The sequence below is a fragment of the Cucurbita maxima genome, unplaced genomic scaffold (assembly GCF_002738345.1).
Source record: "Cucurbita maxima cultivar Rimu unplaced genomic scaffold, Cmax_1.0 Cma_Scf00018, whole genome shotgun sequence".
NCBI classification, from domain to species: domain Eukaryota; kingdom Viridiplantae; phylum Streptophyta; class Magnoliopsida; order Cucurbitales; family Cucurbitaceae; genus Cucurbita; species Cucurbita maxima.
Genome location: NW_019272034.1, coordinates 3,774,843 through 3,793,700, shown reverse-complemented (window position 1 = coordinate 3,793,700; position 18,858 = coordinate 3,774,843). Strand labels below are relative to the sequence as shown.

At 37.8% G+C, this 18,858-nt stretch overlaps 3 protein-coding genes across 3 annotated transcripts; all 3 read right to left on the bottom strand.

Annotated features, from left to right (window-relative positions):
• Positions 1-1,352: 1,352 nt before the first annotated feature.
• Positions 1,353-3,650, bottom strand: LOC111492601 (cationic peroxidase 1-like). Its single transcript, XM_023141959.1, has 4 exons — positions 3,420-3,650; positions 2,711-2,902; positions 2,469-2,634; positions 1,353-1,951 (listed from the first exon to the last, which is right to left on the bottom strand). Exons 1-4 carry the CDS (start codon positions 3,627-3,629, stop codon positions 1,563-1,565), a joined length of 957 nt encoding a protein of 318 aa, XP_022997727.1. The 5' UTR covers positions 3,630-3,650; the 3' UTR covers positions 1,353-1,562.
• Positions 3,651-5,251: 1,601 nt separating this feature from the next.
• Positions 5,252-13,687, bottom strand: LOC111492586 (protein TIC110, chloroplastic). Its single transcript, XM_023141934.1, has 15 exons — positions 13,037-13,687; positions 12,680-12,739; positions 11,526-11,649; positions 11,341-11,409; positions 11,135-11,233; positions 10,922-10,988; positions 10,326-10,390; positions 10,150-10,244; positions 9,473-9,600; positions 9,289-9,389; positions 7,644-7,860; positions 7,285-7,439; positions 6,958-7,083; positions 5,869-6,867; positions 5,252-5,761 (listed from the first exon to the last, which is right to left on the bottom strand). Exons 1-15 carry the CDS (start codon positions 13,552-13,554, stop codon positions 5,519-5,521), a joined length of 3,066 nt encoding a protein of 1,021 aa, XP_022997702.1. The 5' UTR covers positions 13,555-13,687; the 3' UTR covers positions 5,252-5,518.
• Positions 13,688-15,858: 2,171 nt separating this feature from the next.
• LOC111492867 (protein NUCLEAR FUSION DEFECTIVE 4-like) lies at positions 15,859-17,672 on the bottom strand. Its single transcript, XM_023142362.1, has one exon. It carries the CDS (start codon positions 17,452-17,454, stop codon positions 15,934-15,936), a length of 1,521 nt encoding a protein of 506 aa, XP_022998130.1. The 5' UTR covers positions 17,455-17,672; the 3' UTR covers positions 15,859-15,933.
• Between the last annotated feature and the right edge of the window lie 1,186 nt (positions 17,673-18,858).

The window sequence follows — 18,858 nt, the reverse complement described above, 5'->3', positions numbered from 1 at the left end:
AGTTGATCCTTCGAGGGAACCAACCAGATAGGCAAGGTTAGATCCATGCGCAAGTTTCTTCTCTTCTAATCTCGTATGCATTTCTTTCAAGAGATTCCCACGAACCTTTTGGTCAAGTGTTCGAGTGGTGAAATCGGTCGAAAATCTATATTTACGAGAGACTATTAGTTAAATTTAAGTTAAGTAACATCTGGTTTGAAATAAACGTCATTAGATTTTAATAAATGATCAGCATATAAAAGCGATAACGATTGCTATCTAAACAAATAACAAGTTGAAATAACTGGGAACTGTTATTCGGTGGCAAAACTGCATTAAACGAGGGGCTCGTGTCTCCTTCAACTTGTTGAGAGAGATTGTTTCAACATTTTCCCGGGAGAGTGATATTGAAATATAGGCAAAGTTGTAATGACCATGAGTGTCAATCGTGTCCCACTATCGTTGTTCTCTTTGACTCTTCTTCTTTCTCTTTGGGCAGCTTCATGAAATTTTATAATTTTAATATTAGCAATCCCGACAAAAAAAAAAAATAATAATAATAATAATTGTTGGATGATGAAAGTCCCACATCGGTTAATTTAGGGAATGGTCATGGGTTTATAATCTAAGAATACACTCTCCATTGGTATGAGGCCTTTTGGGAAGCCCAAAGCAAAGCCATGAGAGCTTATGCTCAAAGTGGACAATATCATACCATTGTGAAGATGTTGGGAGAGTTGGTCATGCTTATTTTATATAACTCAGTTAACTTTTTGACCTTAATTAAATCTTTAAAATAAATAAACAAAAAATAAATAAATTATTGATAATTTTGTATGGTTTAATGTACGAGAGAGAGAATTTGTAAAAATTTATTATTTTTTTATCTAATAATTATCATATTTTTTATTTAGTTTTATTTTAAGTTTTATGAAATTTAAATAAAATGGGTTTTTTTATGTTCGAGTTTCGTTTCAAAAAAATATGTTGTTTGGGGATTTGTTAGAACTAACTAGTAAAAGGCTCAAAACCGGAAACGATCTTAAAAACCAATCACGTTCTAGTAAAAAATCTCAATACCGTCTTTGTTAGAGATGTCCACGAGGTTGTACGAGGGCAGGGAGCGTTCCTTGACTGTGACTTCGAAGTCACAATTTTTATGAATATTATTTCCATCTCTAACCTTGTTTAGCTAACGAGAATAAATTTCTCTCTATTCCGTCCACATTTTTCATTTAAATGGAGATTTTTCACATTGGAGTGAGTCTCTGTAGCGTTCCAACCTCACAGGTTAAATAGATATTTTTAGATACTGTTTTCTTAAAAGATCTGAAAGGTCGGAAATTCCAAATCTTGATTATGATAAGATTTAGAGATATATTCATTTTAATAATAATAATAATCCAAAACAAACATGCAAAAGAAAGAAAAAAACAGAACAAAGATTACTCGATAACCAAATTATTGGAGTAACAAACAAACAAACCTAAAAAGTAGTTTTTTCCGTTGGTCGCCACTCATTAAAAGCAGCATATATAGGTAATTCAGTTAAAGCCTTTGTGTGTTACTGTTGTTGATTCAATTCAGGCATTGATCTTCCGGCAGTCGGAACGAATCTCGCCGTCAGTTCCAGTGAGCGGGCTGAGATTAGACATCTTAACCATGGCGGCGGCGAAGTCGGTGAAGAAAGCAGAGGGGTTGGAGGAGTAAGAGGTGACATGAGAGTCGGCGGACCCATTGCTGAAGAGGGCTTGATCGGAATGAAGAAGACCTTTGTTTTGTATCAAATTCTTGAAATAAGCCGTGTCGAAGGAGGAAGGCGTGCGGACATCTAAAGACGAAAGCTTGTCGTCGTCACCGGAGAAAGGGCAATTTGATCTTAAAGAAGCTGCGAACTCCGAATCAATAGTCGTTTCGTTATGAGCCCTTACTCGGAACATCGAGCACCTCGCTTGCCCTATTGTATGTGATCCTAATCCAATCATTCATCAACAAACAAACCATTTTAACCAAACTCATAAATACTTGGTACTCCAATACTACAGCTAAAAATGCTCTGATACCCAATTGTTGTGATGGAAGCAGAAGCAAAATCAACTGTACTCACACACCCACAGACAGAAATTAAATAAAGTGACACAAATATTTACGTGGTTCGGAGAGAAATTTCCATACATACCCAATCAGTAGCCAGTTACTATAACCAAAATGTTTACAAGTGTATCTCTCAGACTTTCAGACTACAAAATTTTTCAAAAAGTTCATCCGAGGCAAATACAAAATGACAATAACTTCATACCTCAAAACAATGTTAGACGACCATTTACTTTAATAGGCATAGCAATACTAATTCTCGTACATGAACCAAATAAATGAGAATATGAATCAAAAGGGTTTGAACGAAGGAGAGTTATGAACCAAAATAAATAAGAACACGAACCAAATAGGTTATTTTCATGACAACTTACAACGGTAGGTTAGTATAGTACCTGAAAGAGCAACTAATTCTTTGGTATCAAAGCCTTTGTTGGAGAAGGCGGAGACGAGATCAGGGAGGTCGAGGAAGGGAGAAGGAAGGTCATTGTTTGCTCGATCAAAGCTGGCGGTGGTGGCGTCTCTCCTCCCTAGCGCCACCACCCACGACGGCCCACCGAGCTGAAAATTAAGCACAAAAGCTCAAAACCCACATACCCAAGTGGTGTTCAGCTCAAGAAATGAAAGGAAATCTTACAGCAACCACTGAGTCCCTGGCTGCAATGGACAGAATATCAGCACATGAAACCACTGAAGGGCAGCTCGCCTCCACCAGCGTTTTTATCCCGTCGATCACTTCAAAACCTCTCAACGAATCTTTATTTGGGATTGCTGTCTTTTCTCCGGTGAAGTTCGACGTGTCGTCTAGCAGCACTGATGCATCACATCCCTGCATATACATATACTATTCGTTATATTATTTCATCGCTCGTAAAAATGACAAGTTAGAGCTGTTACGTATATGATTGTTTCTTTAAAACTCTCAAACGTAGATCTGAGTTCACGTGGGCATGCATGCATGTATTTAAAGATTTTGATATATAACAGGTTAAGTTCACCGTTAGCATATATTGTTCTACGCGTCTATTAAGGAGAGGTTTCCTCTCCAACCGATGCGGAATCTCACAATCCACTCTCTTGGGCACCACCATCCTCGCTGGCACAGCGCCCAATGTATGGCTATAATACCATTTGTCATCTTTCGGGTTTTCTCTTAAGGTTTTGAAACACGTCTACTAGGGAAAGGTTTCCACACTCTTATGAGGAATGTTTTGTTCTCTTCTCCAACAGACATGAGATTTTTCCTATCGAGACTGCTAAATTTTTGTCCAATAACGAACAAATAGGATAAATGAAAGAAAACCATAATAAAGAACTAAAAAGGGGTGAGTTTAAAAGAGACGTGCATTAACAAAGCAGTCGTGAAAATGAAGACGAAGCAAGGAAGCCCCCATTCGATACTCCTTGGCCACAGCTTTCACGACTTCACGTCGTACGGTGGAGAGTAGTTTGGGACATGAGCTCTCGTAAAAGTTTGCAGATAAACTGCCAAAGTTGAAAGGTATCAACGAAACAAACACAAAAAGACACCACAAATTTCTCCACATCGAGTCCATTGTACCAACGAACTAAGAGAAACTGAGGAATTTTGTGAGGAATGTTGCTATCTAAAACCAAGAACATATATATATATATATATATATAGAGAGAGAGAGAGAGAGAGAGCCCAAGAAGGAGGTAGCTGCTTGCATCTGGGTGCTTACCTTTTTAGAAGGTCAGATTCAAAGGTTGAAAATTTGAGAAAAAAAAATAAAAAACCAGAAAAGTATGGATTTCATAAGCGTAAACCCACTATAGATGTGGGTGGGTGTACCGAATCATTTTTTTTTTTTTTTTTTGACAGTTAAATTTTGAAAAATCCATTTGAACATTGAACACTTGGAGAAGAGGATGTTGATGTTTTTTAAGTAATATAGATTAATGGGTGTGTGTAGATCTCCACCGAGCCAGGAATCTTCGTCTTTGTGAAAATTTTCATTTATTTTTATTGGAATTGAAATTAGTTAAAACATCTTGATAAATTCAATAATATTTTAGGAGTAAAAAATATAATTAAAAGTCCATCATTTTTAGTTTTTTTACGCTTCAAAATTATATTATATCTATTTATCTATAAAAGGGTGGGATGGAGTGGGATTTGAATAGGAATAGGAACAGGAACAGGAACCGGGAATACAATCTTCATCCCAACCCTGTTTGACCAACGAAAAGAAATCTCTGTCTATTCCTTTCTCATTTGGGGTGGGCCCTCGCGACCTTTAGTTCCATAAATTAAATGAAAATCGGGGGAGATGTGAACAAAATGCATTCGGAATCTTATAGTAAGTCAAATAACTAAGGCTAATTTTAATTGAATAATATAGCATTGGTAAATGGTTAGACTTGTAAGGAGGTATTGAAATTCATGTTGTGTTGGTAATCCCCCAAACTCAAGAATCTTCCAATTGGGTTTGAATTATGAAGTTTGGGAGTGTATCCAGTTTTCAAATGCAATGATAAGGAGGGTCTCAAAGATTCATACAACTCCTTGTTTGATGTTAAGAGTGGTAAGGTGGTCTAAATGGAAGACCGTCTGTAATGGCCTCAACAACTTTCTAATCATCATTTCGCAGAGCCCCGCTCAGTCCTCTGCTATCATTATGTCAATACAATTCCAATTTTCAATATCAATCATGTAAACTGCCCCTCTCCTCCCCTAGAATAATCAACTACTGACTACTAAATTTCAAGAGGTTAAGGATCCTCGTCCCTCCTTTGCAGTCGAGTAGCTTCAAATGGGGCCGATTTTCCCTCTTTTGCAATCAGCTCTAGTTAATTGTCCCCCTTCCCTAAGTGTGATTTCTATATTATGTATGGCCGTGCCTAAGGACATATCGATTGAAGTAGATTCTTCTTTTTGATAGTGCTGTTAGTAATCAGGGAGCCTGATCCTTTCGAACGAAGCTGCAGTACAAAGTGATTTCATCTCGATTAAATGAAGCTAAACAAAGCATTGAAAACCATGCTATAATATTAAAATTTTAAAATTTTTAGAAGTTATATCGAAAATCATAAGATATTTACAATATTATTAAAATACCAAAATAATGAAAATTACCTTTAAGAAAATCTTTTAGATGACTTTTTTCTTATAAGAAAATTATTGAAAACGAAAAAAAATAAAAAAAAATCATGAGAATGAGAACTAATATAGGAGACATTTCGTATCTCCTCTGGTGGACTTTCCCTAGAAATGAGAGTAAAATGGAGAGTGGCAGTACAGTTATTAACCAAATATGTGGCTACAATCATCACACCAAATTATATAAGCTCAATCTATCAAATAATGTTGCCTCTCGTCGTTCAAACTATGAAACTTATGAAAACAAAAATTAGCCCCACCAAGGCCAAACTTCACTTCCTATCTATCCCCAGGGTGCCTGTTTTATTACCAACTGCAACAAAATCAGAACACAAAGTTTTCCTCCTCCGCACCAAGAGGTTGTAATCTATCTCCCATCTCTCGGATAGCATCTGCAGTAGAGTCATCTATGCCCAGCAAATATTGCAAACGGGACACCTTTTCGGGTGCCGTTTCACTGTTCACGTATACAGAGAACAGATCGGCGAGTTCTTCAGGCACGTCCCAGGATAAAGGTTTCGATGGAACGGCTTTGTCACATGCGAGAAGATCATTGAGAGATGATATCTGGAAAATAAAAACGCCATAGGACACTTAGAATCACTGATATCTGGTATCCGGTCAATCCTAGTTATCCTACAATTGAGAAATCATTAAAATGAAACATATCTTACCACCCCCTGACGGTTTCTCTGCCTCAACAGTGCCACAGCCTGAATTAATGAGTTTGATAGCCTGCTTTCTGCCAGCTCGTGTACGACGCCCTTTGCCTTCTCAGCATTAATGTTGAGGTCCGATGGGATTTTCTCATAGACCTCTTCTTCATCAAACTCGCCAGTGCCAGACGAGAAGATGTCATCGACAGTCTTTTTGAAGAGGGTCTCTCGCAATCGCTCTGATATCATGCTATCTAAATCAACATTTGCTTCCTTGAGTTCTCTAACCTGCTTAATGTTGAGTCGCCCTTGACCGACAGCGGTTTCAATGGCAGCAGCCATTTTTGTGGTTGTTATGTTCTTAATGATCTTATTGGCATATTCAGAAGGCAAGCCAACTTGCTTCTGCAACTCATTAAGCTGTTCTACCCTAGCCTTTGTAAGTTGACCATCAGCCAAAATTACTTCAGCTTGTTGCTGGAAGGCCTGCTCAGCTATGCTCCTATGTACTTCAACAGTCTCCTTAGTGGTTAAACCCAAAATGTTGCCAAGCTGATTTAGCAAGACATATTCAGAATCGTCCTTCTTTGTCGTAATCTGAGCACCAAACGGAATTCTGACGACTTCGCCGGTCAAACAAAAATGCAAATATGTCTTGTAAAGGTCAGTTCGTTCTCTTTCAGGCAGGTCATCCTTCAAAGTTATCTCTGTCTGACCAGATTTCCCCAATTTCGCAGAAAGGTCTTTGTTTGGTCTTATTTTCCTCAAACTCTGAAGTGATTCCCATTCCTCATCCTCATCCTCATCCTCATCCTCAAGCTGTTCCTCTTCCTGTTCCTGTTCCTCTTTGATAGGATCTTCCGGCGGGGCATCAGAAGATTCCCCTTTTATATCAGCCACCAATTCTGTTACAACTAACGTATTGAAAGCAATCATCTTCTTAAGTTCTTTTGCAGATTCAGTACGATTTCCGACCGCACGAGCTCGCTTTACGTAGTTCATGAAAATCTTCCGAACCTTCATAGGTGGTAAAAAGGGAATTAAGGTGAGTGCAACAAAATTTTATCCCAAGTAATAGAAATAACACACTACAAGATGATTACTCACTGCTTTGCTTGCTATCGACATGGCAGCCTCCCTTGTCAAGCGCAAGCCATGAGCTGCCTTCCTCACAGATTTCTTTATATCTGCGTCATAACCATCAACACCTGCAGCAATGGCCTCCCTTACAACCTGAGAAGAATTAGGAATATTAGTCTTGACACGATAGAGCTGGAAGTTAAAGGGATAGTGTGTCAAATTATAGAAAAAAAAACAAGTCCAACGCCTTAATAGAAAACCCATAACCAGGAACTTAATAAGTGAAAATGAACTGTTAGACACCAAGGTACTAGGCATAATAGACAACAAAAGGAGATGCTAAAATATCATTACCTTTTCAAACAAGGAACCACATATATCTGTATGTGCCGCTTCGACAGTTTGTTGAGGTATACAAAGCATAACTCTTAGCTTCAGTAATGCAGATACATCCTCATCACTCAGCTCTCCATCAGCCACACATTGCTGAAGCTTTTGACGATAAATCTCTGCATAACATAACACAGGTGATTCAGAAATAATCGTGAAAATGGTAGGTTGACTTGTATATTGGCACATACAAAGATGGATAAAGATGTCGTAACTGGCTGCATGAATATTTGAAAGCTCAAAACGGAAATTGATTGTTGACAGCACAGAACTAACATAGGGAGCCAGATCCAACAAATGGTGCAATCATCTAAATAGCATACCTTCATGAATCTCACTGGCCTTCAGTGGATTAAAGTGAAGCTCCTCGCAGAGATTTTGGAGAAAGGCTGCTTTACTATCTGCCATCTCCAAATCGCCACTACTTACAGACTGTGCAAGACGTTTGCGATAAACCTTTGAGGTAACGTCAAGTGTAATGTTTTCAGCTTCTCGCTTGCCTAGACCAAATATATTTTTCAACTGATTCAAGGCAGCAAGCTGAGGGGAAAAAAAAAGAAGAAGAAGAATGTTTACTGTCATTTTATTGGAGAGAAAAGAGATTAGTAACAATCAACTACCAAAAGAGAGATGGACAAGCATTGCATCGGACTCAAAGGTGGCTTCTCGAGAAAATGTGTGTAACAATCATTAGCCAAATGAATACAGTTAATCATAATTTTAAGTTCGGGAGCATTGCAGATGTTAACTTCACATAAAATTTTGCTTCAACCGTTCAACGTTTGCCAGCTTTTATTCAGTGAAATTATTTCTTGAGACAATCAATAATTTTTTGTTTTAAGAGGATGCCTAATCCACAAATTCTTTAATAGAATTTTCGTTAACTCATATCAAGGGAAAAAATGAAACAATAAGATAATCGACAGCCTAACCCAAACCTAAAATATAATAACATACACAGCTTTCTGGTATACAAAGATTGAAGAATTACCATGAAGAAAGTGTAATCTCAAACGATGCGATGATAATAGCTTATAAACCCTTTTTAAAAAAAACATGTGTTTTGATGACAGCTTATAAACCAACAAGGGTGCCAATTTCATAACAGTAAAAAAGCATAGCAGTCTTCAAAGACTGACTAATGGAACTTCAACAATATGCGATAACAATTTAACATAAATTAAAAAATTAAAAAACAGGTACAAAATCTGACATCTTAGGCTCTGAAGTAAAAACAATTACATTTGGAGAATGCTTAAGCCTCAAAGAAGAACTAGAAATCATTGGGTAACTAAAGCAGTTGAAACAATGGTATTGAGTCCAACTGTGCATAGGACTATATTATCATTATTGTTTTTATTTTTATTAATAATAGGCCAAGCTAGTTGTTTTGGAGCAACGCAGACCTCTCAAAAGACCAGGAGATTTTCCTTCAAGCTCAATCAATGAAAAGTCCATATTTCAGTTGCTAGTCTTTCAGGTTTCCCAATCCACTATAGCCAGCAACCATGGCCACGAATAACTTATGAGTCCTTGGAAATGTGAAATTCTATTTCCAGACTCAAACCTTTCATGGTCAAACTCACTTCTTTCAAAACATGAAATAGCTTTACACTCCTTATTTGAGAGGGATAACTCGCTACAAAATTCACCTCTCGCCACACACTTCCTGGGTATCTACTCTATCACAAGTGCATTTAAGAGTGCAAATGGTTAATCCTTTAGGACAAGCGGAAGTGGAGAGGGCTCCTAGAATTGGCGTTTATTGCATCTCAGAAAGATACAAAATTAAAGAATTTTTCAATTGGCACCTTTATTTATTCTGGCTAGTTGATTAGCATTTTTTCAACTCCCTAGCTTGGGTTTAAATGTAAATGCCAATCACTCCTCCCCTATTTTAGCATGTTCATTTCTTCAATAAAATAAAAGCTAAGCCAACAGCATGTGTTTGGTAACCATAAAATTGACCTTATCTTCTTCCATGCGGCCATCAGATAAAGAATCTGTAACATATGCTCGATACAGAAGCTTCAAATCATCAATCTTCCGGTCACCATCATACTCTCCACCTAACCCAAATGATGCATAAAAGCAATTCATATGTGATTCATCCACAAAATTAGAAATGAAAATATGGAACTTAAAAACCTACCCATAAGAGAAATTGGACCAACTCCAGGAGCAAAGTGATTGGCATCTGGATGGTTCTTTAATGAAATAAGCAAACTGTTGAACTCCAGTAGCTTATCAAGCTCTTCCACAACTTCTATGACTCCCCTGCTGGAAACCGAAAGTTGGTATCAGTTACACAGAAGACAAATGAACGAAGTAAAGAACCAAAAAATACGTACATACATTCATAGAACTATAAATATCAAAAATGAAATACTACTTTCATCTACAAGGACCAGAAAACATTTTTCTGGAAATTAGAGATTGTTGGTGGTGGTTGAGTATAGTTGCTTGAACTACTTGGTCTGAAAGAAACATTCCAACCTTTAAAGACAATTTTTCAAATCCTGAAGAAAATATTGATATAGAATCAACTTTGGAGTTTTAAGAGAGTCTATCCAATCCAAAGATTTTGTTACTTGTCAGGTTTTGACACTCAAATCAATTTGAGAGTTTTTTTCTCTCAAGCCTTCTCTTCTTCCACTGTTCTATACCCTCTTTTGTCTTGTGAATAAGAAATTTTCTTTCTTTAAGGGATCCATCAAAGAAACTTTCATAAAAAAGAAATCTAATTTACAATGTTATGATGAAAGTTAGCAGAAAACTTTCTGGCTTTGATAACTGACAGAGAGTAGACTGAAGGAATGTTAACCATACACTGCCCTTGTTCTGGACTTGAGTATATTCAGTGCTACTGATATATTTTCCTCGGCCAACTTTCTCGTATGCTCCCTAAACAAATCATCTGCCATCTGCAAGTAAATAAATTATTATGTTGGAAGAAACAACAATGAACTTTTTCAAAAAGCTCTTGAAATGAAAAGTTAAGATACCTCATCAGAAAGTCGAAACAAACGCTGTGCATCTTTGAGACTTATGAGTTGCTCCGCGTTAACATCTAAAAATATCGCATCAATTACATACTGATCAGGATAGAAATGGGCACAATATATCTGGATGATGAAAGTCATTTTACAATAATAACTGACTTATTTATTATTAAGTTACAAGTTTAATTAAGCTTCAAAGCTGAAAAAGATTGCATCAATTACATATTGATCAGGATAGAAATGGGCACAATATATCTGGATGCCAAAAGTCATTTTACAATGATAATTGACTTCGTACTATTAAGATTTACAAGTTTAATTAAGCTCAAAAGCTGAATTTTTCCTATATAAAAAGATAAAACTGAATTTTTTTAGCTGAAATATGTCGTTGAAATTATAATAAGATACTACGGTTTAGTTACTTTTCACCATCTCTCAACAGGGAAAATGTACTTTCAAGAGAAGCCCTTTGTGTAACCCAGAAAATGAAACTAATTTTTACGAGAAAGCAAAGACAGAGGCAAAGTCAAACCCTTCAATAAATGCATATGCTTTGAAGAGATAAGAACCTATGTGTATCCATCGAAAATACTGTTTACCTCTTCCAACTGATTTTAGCTCAGAAATATACAATCGTTCAGCATTTTCGCGGATGGCAATCTCAACCTGAGCAAAATATTATAAAACAATTAGTCAAATCAGATATGCTCAATCAAGCATTGAGCAAACAAATTGATTAAACAGCATACCATTGTATCTAACTAAAGATAACAAGAACAAATGAAAACTGTAATTAAAATAATTAAGTTTACCTGAGAATCAGTAACCTTAAATACCCGCTTCCAAGGTAATAGGAAAGAAGACGCTTCTCCAAACACAAGGGTTGATACATATATAAGTTTCTGAAATGCCTGCACTGGAGTATCACCCTTAATGGTCAAGCTCCATTCTTCAAGATCACGGAAAATATTCTCAACTGATATTTATAAGCATAAGGAAATAAGCACAAATGACGTACCCGACGTTGCTCTATGTCACCATCACGATCTCCAGTTTCAAGTCGTTGCCTAAAAATTCTTCTACCAATCTAGAAACCCAAGAGAATGATCAATTTTCATTAAAATCATGCAGAATTAGTTTTAACCAACAACCACAAAGCTCATATCTGCATGTCACGATGCAAAGCCAACGTAGAACACTTACCTCCATATGCATACCAGCAGCATCAGGGTCATCAATGCCCAAGGCGCTTTTGAACTTGATAATTGTGTCAACCTCATCACCATTAAGATCTTGACTTCCCGGTGGAAGAACAGAAGATACAAATCTGAACATATTCTTTTGTTAGTAAAAAGCAACACGTTGCATAAAGAAATTAGAATCTTCTAAACATGCAAGGATTATTGAAGTTGATAACTGTGCTGACATCATCATCTTGAAAATCCTTACTTCCCAGAGGCTCAGAAGATAAAATCTGCACAGGGTTTTTCTTTTTTTTTTTAATTTCAAGGATAGTCGAGGAGTTGTATTGAGAAAGATGAAACTATAGAAGTTCACAAAAACACAGTTCAATTAGCATGAATCCAAAAGGGGGAAAGGTTGCAAAAACTTTTAGCTAGGGAACTCCAAGTACCGACACCATCTCCCACAACTCATGTATGTCCTCTCAACTCCTCATAAATATTTCTGTTTCTTCCTACTCAAATTTTCCAACGCAAAACCTTGAGTGCAAACAAGGAGAAAATCCATAGCAGGTGATAAACAAAGACTAACTATCTGAAACCTCAGACCTAACAACGGGTTAGAAAATATCTCACTTCTCTTCTTATAAGGATATAAATGATAAACTAGATTGCATGAAAGAAAGAAGCTTGGAGATGACCTAGAAAAGTCAAAGGAGTGATAGACAACCTCTCAAATTCATAGAAAGCCTTATTTATTGAAGAAACCCATATGGAGGATTCAAACCTCTAACCTCTTGGTTGAGGGTACATGCCTTTTACTAGTGGACTAAAGCTCAAGTCTTATATAAACCCATATGGATAATACAACTGAACACAAAACACCAATGTCCCTGAAGAACCCAACCAAAATCTCCTATGCTTCAAAGATCCTTCAATTTCTTTCTAACTCACTTCTCATGAAAGGGTTCTTACAAGTTATGGCAACGAAATGCAAAATCATAGCAAACATTTACCTTTTAAAACAGGTGTTCACAAAAAAAAAAAAAAGTAGTGGTTGTCTCAAATCAATGGGGACGGATAAAGGCAAGTTGAAATCTACAATGCTAATGTATTGAGTAGACAGCTGATAATTCCAATAGTTGATAATGCAGTTGAAGTTCATTTGGGACTCACCGACAATACAAGTCACATAGCTCTGCGTTAAACGCCTCATCTTGCTTGCTTACTCCATATCTGAAAATCAATGTGAAAAAGAAAAATTACAATACAAACAAAACCTACTATTGCAACAAAAATGTCAATTCTTAAAAGCTTGGACATTTTTTTATCCGAGATTTCCTAAATAATAATGGCTATTAGCAGTTAGTATATTACGCACTTCGTATACTAACAAGCCGCCGGTACTTAAAACAATAACTTCCTATCAAATTAACCCTCGTCTTTTCACCAAGTCTGTGCAATCGTAAGAAACTAGGCAAACGAAAAGAGAAATAGAAACAAGAAAAATACTAAAATAATAATAAAACCAACTTTGCAGCAATGCTTTCTATTTCCTCCTTCTTCACATTCGCAGGATCATCAAATCCAGCCACATAGTTATGCAAATCGACAGCCGCAACATCAGGAACACATGAATTCAAGGAATATACAGCAGCTCCACTTGCAGCAGCGAGAGCAGCAGCCCCACCCAAAGCTGCGTTACGAGACTTACCAAACCGCAACCCTAGCCCATAACCAGCAGCTACAGCTCCAGCAACAACAATGGCCGACGTCGCTAATCGTAAAGGCGGAGATAATAACCGAACAACAGGTTGAATCCCAGTGAGCTCCTTTTTACCGCCAAAAATATCAAGTGAGGAAGGCGACGAGGACGAGACGGTTTCTTCCGTAACCTCCGATGAACTACGCGGAATTGAGACTCTGAATTGACGTCGTTTGGAGAGATTGAAGTTTGTGGCTGTTCGAAGAGGGAGAGGATTGAGAAAAGAAGAGGAGGTGGGGCAGCGGCCGTTTGAGAAATGAGAAGCGAGGAGGGTAGAGGTATTCATTTCTCCGTCGCGCGCGCTGTGCTAAGTGATAACTGAGGACGCTGGCAGATAAGGCAGCCTGCCTAGGGTATGATTCGCAGAGGCTTTTATAGGGTTTACAGAGGCGAGCGAGCGAGGAAGACAATGCGCATGCCACATGGACGCCCAATCTTCAATTCAACCAACCGGAAGGGAGAGACTGCAGAAATGCCCCTCAACTTACATGTATTTACAGTCTCACCCCGGTTTTAAGGAGAGAATTTTATTATGGCACAAAAGTTATGATATTTAAATTTGAATTTTAAGAAATTACGTTCTATGTTATATTCTATTTTTATTTATAAAATATTATTGACTTTTTTCGGAATGTTTTATATTTTTAATATAAATTATATTGGGAGTTGGAAATTATCTATTAAAATTTATTTTAAATAAATATTTAAAAAAACAACCTGCAAAAATAAATAAAGAATTTTATCCCGTGGTTATAAAATAGAGGTCTCCTAGCTTAATGAGTAATCCAACTTATGGGATTTTGAACAAGTCCGAGAATCTTTGCTCTGACGGCTCTAGCTCGGCTTCCTCTGCTTATTTGGCTCGTGTTTGACTTTTTTGACCCTTTCCCCCATTGTTTCCCCTTTTGGAGCCATTTTCGACAAAGTCAAGTGCATTTAATGTCAGTATGGCTATTGCTTAGCCAATTTAAATTATTTGGAGTCGAGTTCGAATTATCTTATGCAATTAGGTGAACCAATTTCCACGTTAGTATGCTAAATTATGTTGTGAAACTCCTTAAGTAAAATCGGATTTTGAGAGGCAGTTTAAAGCTAACCTCAAGTATAGTGACTTTGATTTAGGTCAACCAAGTAAGTGATTATACTATTGGACACAGGATTGGTTGAATGACTTATGGCCACCGAACATGTCATATTTTATGTGTTATGTTATGTAACAGTTTATGTTATGTCATGATATGAATGTTTTATGATGCATGCATCCACGCCATATGTCACGACATGTATATTATGTTAGTATGTTCACATTATGCCTATGAAACATTGATAAGCCATGTATATTAGTCATGAAAGATATAATAGTATATGTATGCATGTTTCATAGGAACGTTATGACATAAAAGGATATGAAGCTATGATTTGCATCATAAGTTTATACAATGATTTGAAACTATGAGATCTTATGCATGTCGTATGTGACGTGCATCATGATCCTTTCTCGTTATGATTACGACGGATGTGTACACTATGATATTATCCACGGTCCTTTCACTCTATAGTTTTTAGTAGCATGATTGTGTGTTAGCTTGTAGTCAAGCCCAAGGGAATATACGAGCTTGCCCGCTGGGTCAATATGCGTAATAGGTCCGACCATGATTGTCTATGAATGCATTTTCTGATCTCAATAGTGGGACTACTTATTGATTAGACCACTTATTGATTATTTAAAATACTCAAGCCACGTACTACCTCTTTTTCAAGTAAATGTAAGACACCTTTTACGCCCAAGTTATATTCTTTTAGTCATTCATTTAATTGCAATTAAATGCACACCAACCACATCTATTATTTAAATCAAGTATGTTGAATCATTAATACTTTTTTTTTAACTCAACTTAGTAACCTCTCACATGGGTTCAATTAAATCACTTTTCTTTCCCCTCTACTAAATTTATTAGATATCCACTTGAGACACCCGAGAAGCTTTCTCTATCTCTATTTTCGTGTCCTATTTCAATTCGGGTTTTTATGAAAGTTTTCATTCATTTTTTAGAATATACGAATTTGTGTAGTATTAGATCGTTGGTCAGACATGCTTAGCTGATCTTTTTAGATGATCAGCCATACTGGGACTAAGACACATCCAGACTCCCATGGGGCAACAGTGGAAGAATCTTGGACAATGGTCGACCAATCCAACAGTCTCGCGTGAGTGAAGAAGGGGAATGCTGCTTGTAAAGCTCTTTCGTCGAGTGCGCGATCATGACAGGGCTTGAGGAAGAAGCCCCAGCTAACTCCGTGTCATCCGCCACAATAAGACAAGGGGATGGACAAGTGTTCTTCAAAATAACTGGATGTAAAGGGCACATAAGTGGTGAATCGGGTTGAAAGTGAAAGTCATCAAAAACTAGTGAAATGCTATTGAAACCCATTCACAGTACGGTAGAGAATAGTAGAATGTCGTGAGGTGATTTTTCACTCGAGTCAAAGACAGGCTAAATGTAACAGGAGTAAAACTTAAAAATTTGACCTCTTAGCTAAAAAAAACATACATTTTAATCCGATAAACTATGCTCGAGTTTGCCAACTTCAATTAATTAATTTTTTTTTCCAAACAATTCTATAAAATAATTCCAAATTTCTTACATTGAAATATCCTACTCATCTATGAAACTAATGATAGTGGCAAAACGTGCAATGGCGGAGAATCTTCAACCATCCGCCGCTTCGTAGAGTAAAAGCTTCTGGTCCGAGCGAACAGAACAAGCGCCAGCAAAGTTCCGACCAGACACAAGCAGCCCCAAATCAAGAAAACGGCTCTGTAACACTCAACTCCGACGCATTTTCCGGCGCCCGCCGGCACTTGGTTCCGGTAAAGAAACCCGGCGAGAGACCCAAAAAGAAACGAGCCAAGAGGAATATTGGCAACCACCAGGTTATGATTTATAGAGAAATTATCAGCCCCAAATAACTCTGTTGTTACCGACACAGCAATCGACGTAATGGCGCCCGTACACCCTGCAATTATGGCCGTGCTTGTACACAAGCTCGTGTCCGTCGGCCATAAAAGAAGGAAGAAGCCGCCGCACATCGCTCCCAACAGCGCCACCATCCATCCTGGCTTCGACTTCATCAACTTCCCTGGGAAGAAATGGTCGAGAAGCGACGGTGTCAGGCGGCCGAAGAAGCCGAACGATGAAGACAGAGACACCAAAGATGAAACGCCGGAGCTCCGGCGAGACTCCGCTATCTGCCCCAAATTGTTTAAGAACACCAACCCAAGTGTTGCTCCGAAGAAATAAACCCCAAAATGTAACCAAAAGTTCATTCTTTTCAACATCTCTTTTGCTCCGATCTCCTCCATTGCCGCCTCAACGCCGCCTCTATGTTTCTCCGGTTGCTCTGTTTTTCGTTTTACATTTTCCGCTACTGCAACAGCCAACGGCAGGAGGAGAAACACCAAAATCCCGACCAAACCAGTCAATGGCGACAGCTTTGTCGAAATCGATCCCAAGCTCGTAAAAACAGCAAAAAACCCAGTAGCTATGGTTATCATAAAGATCAAAAAAACCCCAATTTCCATACCTCCCTGTTCTTCCACGACATGAACTCTAACCAACGGCGACACAAAAACACAAACACCCAATGGCAAAACAGAGTTCAAGAGAAGAAATGTTTCTGTTCTTTTGGACGACCGTTTAGAAAACATTGATTCGACAATATCTGTATAGATCTTAGCGCTTAATCCTTGGTAACTAGTTGATATCCCCACAGCAACATGGCGATGAGCTTTAAAGTTTCTAATGGCGACAATGTAACAGACAGTATTGATCCAACAAATGCTGTTTCCGGCAAGAACAGTGAGCAAAAAGATGACCCAATAAGAGGGGTCGTGTAATTGGTTGATAATGAAGAGATATTGGATGCCATAGCCGACAAGACCAAGAGAAGAACCAATCACGAGAACCAACCAAAGGGGTAAAGAATTAGCAGCAAAGCCAGAGACGAACCCGAAAAGCTTGCCGGCGTCGGAGGCAAATGCGAGATTGTTGAGCTGCAGCTGCGACATGGAGAGCTGATGCTTGAACTGAGATGAGTACGAGGGGAAATTGAAACTGGTTCCGTTGATGGATTGAAGCCATATGATTCCGACAAGACTCAGCCATTGAAGAGCTCTGGAAGACATGGAACAGAGCAATGATTGTTCTGCAATTTCTTCCCGGAGACAGGAAACAGGGGCGGCGCTCGTTTAGGCTATGTATCCATCTTTGTTTGAGACGAACATGGAATTCGAATATTCAATAAGAACTGTTTTTGAGATTTATGGAAATTTTATTGAATTTTATTTGCAGAAAAGGTATGTTTTATTTTATAATTATGGTGGAAAAACATGTTATAAGACACGTAAATAGCTGTTTTTTTTTTTTAATAAGATTTTGCCTGTTTTGGAATTGGTTCAGTGAAAAATAATTACTGAGGTTAAAATATTCACCACTTTCACCTTCTACTTTACTATTTATGTTGAAATTTAGTTTATTTACTTTTTTTAGTATTTAAATTTAAATTATATTAAGTTTTAATTTTAGTTCAATAACTTGTTGCCGTTGTAGAGATGTTCGTAGGACGAGTGAAGATAGTGATGCCTCGTGTCACGGTTGTACTTTTTAAATCGTGCTGCGTTGTGATTCTGACACGATCATGACAAGGCTGAGAGGGAAACTGAAGTTTTATTACATGTTTTTTTTTATATCTTTGCAGATTCGTCGAACTTTAAGCGAGGTTCTCCTTAGCCGACCAAACACAAATGGTGCGAAAACTAAGTTTGTTCGACCATACATGTTGTCTTTTACGTGTATGTTCACTTATTGTAATTCTAGCCGACTTGTCTCTATTCTAGATTAAGTTCCAAGACTCAACCTTGTTTCTATTCCAGGCCAAAGTTATTCAAGTGTAACGTTGCATCTCAACTCGTTGTTTTGATTCTCAACAATGTAGGCTACGCTTTGTGATGTTATCCCAAGTCTTGAGATATTATCGGTCTTTTCTGCTTGCTCCGACATGCTTATTGAGATCAATCCATGAGTCAACTTTAAAATCGCTAAGCCTCGGACATCCATTCATCTTAATATTATCGAGGCATGAACCCTTTCATGTCCATGTCAAGTCATTTATGCATCACTACCAAAGAACGACCCTATATACTGACCTTTAACTCAAAAGATGAAGCATAATATTGACATACTCATGTCATCTGACACTATTCTTAAAACCTCATTTCCAAAGGAAGACATATAAGATACTAGTATTGCCATAATGCACCCTGAAGATACCTCTCTTTTGATGGTATCCGACACTATTGTTTGGTCTTATTTCCTAAGTTGTTCCTGTTCCCCTACGGTGGATTTGGGCCGTTACAAATGGTATCAGAGCCAGACACCGAATAATGAGCCAGCCTTCTCATTGTTCCCCGAAGGAAGGTAGATACGAGGCAGTGTGCTAGTAAGACATTGGGCCCCAAAGGGGGTGGATTTGGGGGCGATCCCACGTCGATTGGAGGAAGGAAAGAGTTTCAGCGAGGACATTGGGCAGC

Coding starts and splice junctions, on each gene's coding strand:
- LOC111492601 (XM_023141959.1), bottom strand. CDS start 3,629: ATGGACTCGATGTGGAGAAATTTGTGGTGTCTTTTTGTGTTTGTTTCG. Junction 2,635..2,710: donor CCAGGGACTCAGTGGTTGCT/GTAAGATTTCCT, acceptor CTTAATTTTCAG/CTCGGTGGGCCGTCGTGGGT. Junction 1,952..2,468: donor AGAATTAGTTGCTCTTTCAG/GTACTATACTAA, acceptor TGATTGGATTAG/GATCACATACAATAGGGCAA.
- LOC111492586 (XM_023141934.1), bottom strand. CDS start 13,554: ATGAATACCTCTACCCTCCTCGCTTCTCATTTCTCAAACGGCCGCTGC. Junction 12,740..13,036: donor ATAGAAAGCATTGCTGCAAA/GTTGGTTTTATT, acceptor ATTGATTTTCAG/ATATGGAGTAAGCAAGCAAG. Junction 9,390..9,472: donor TGGTCCAATTTCTCTTATGG/GTAGGTTTTTAA, acceptor CATTTGGGTTAG/GTGGAGAGTATGATGGTGAC.
- LOC111492867 (XM_023142362.1), bottom strand. CDS start 17,454: ATGTCTTCCAGAGCTCTTCAATGGCTGAGTCTTGTCGGAATCATATGG.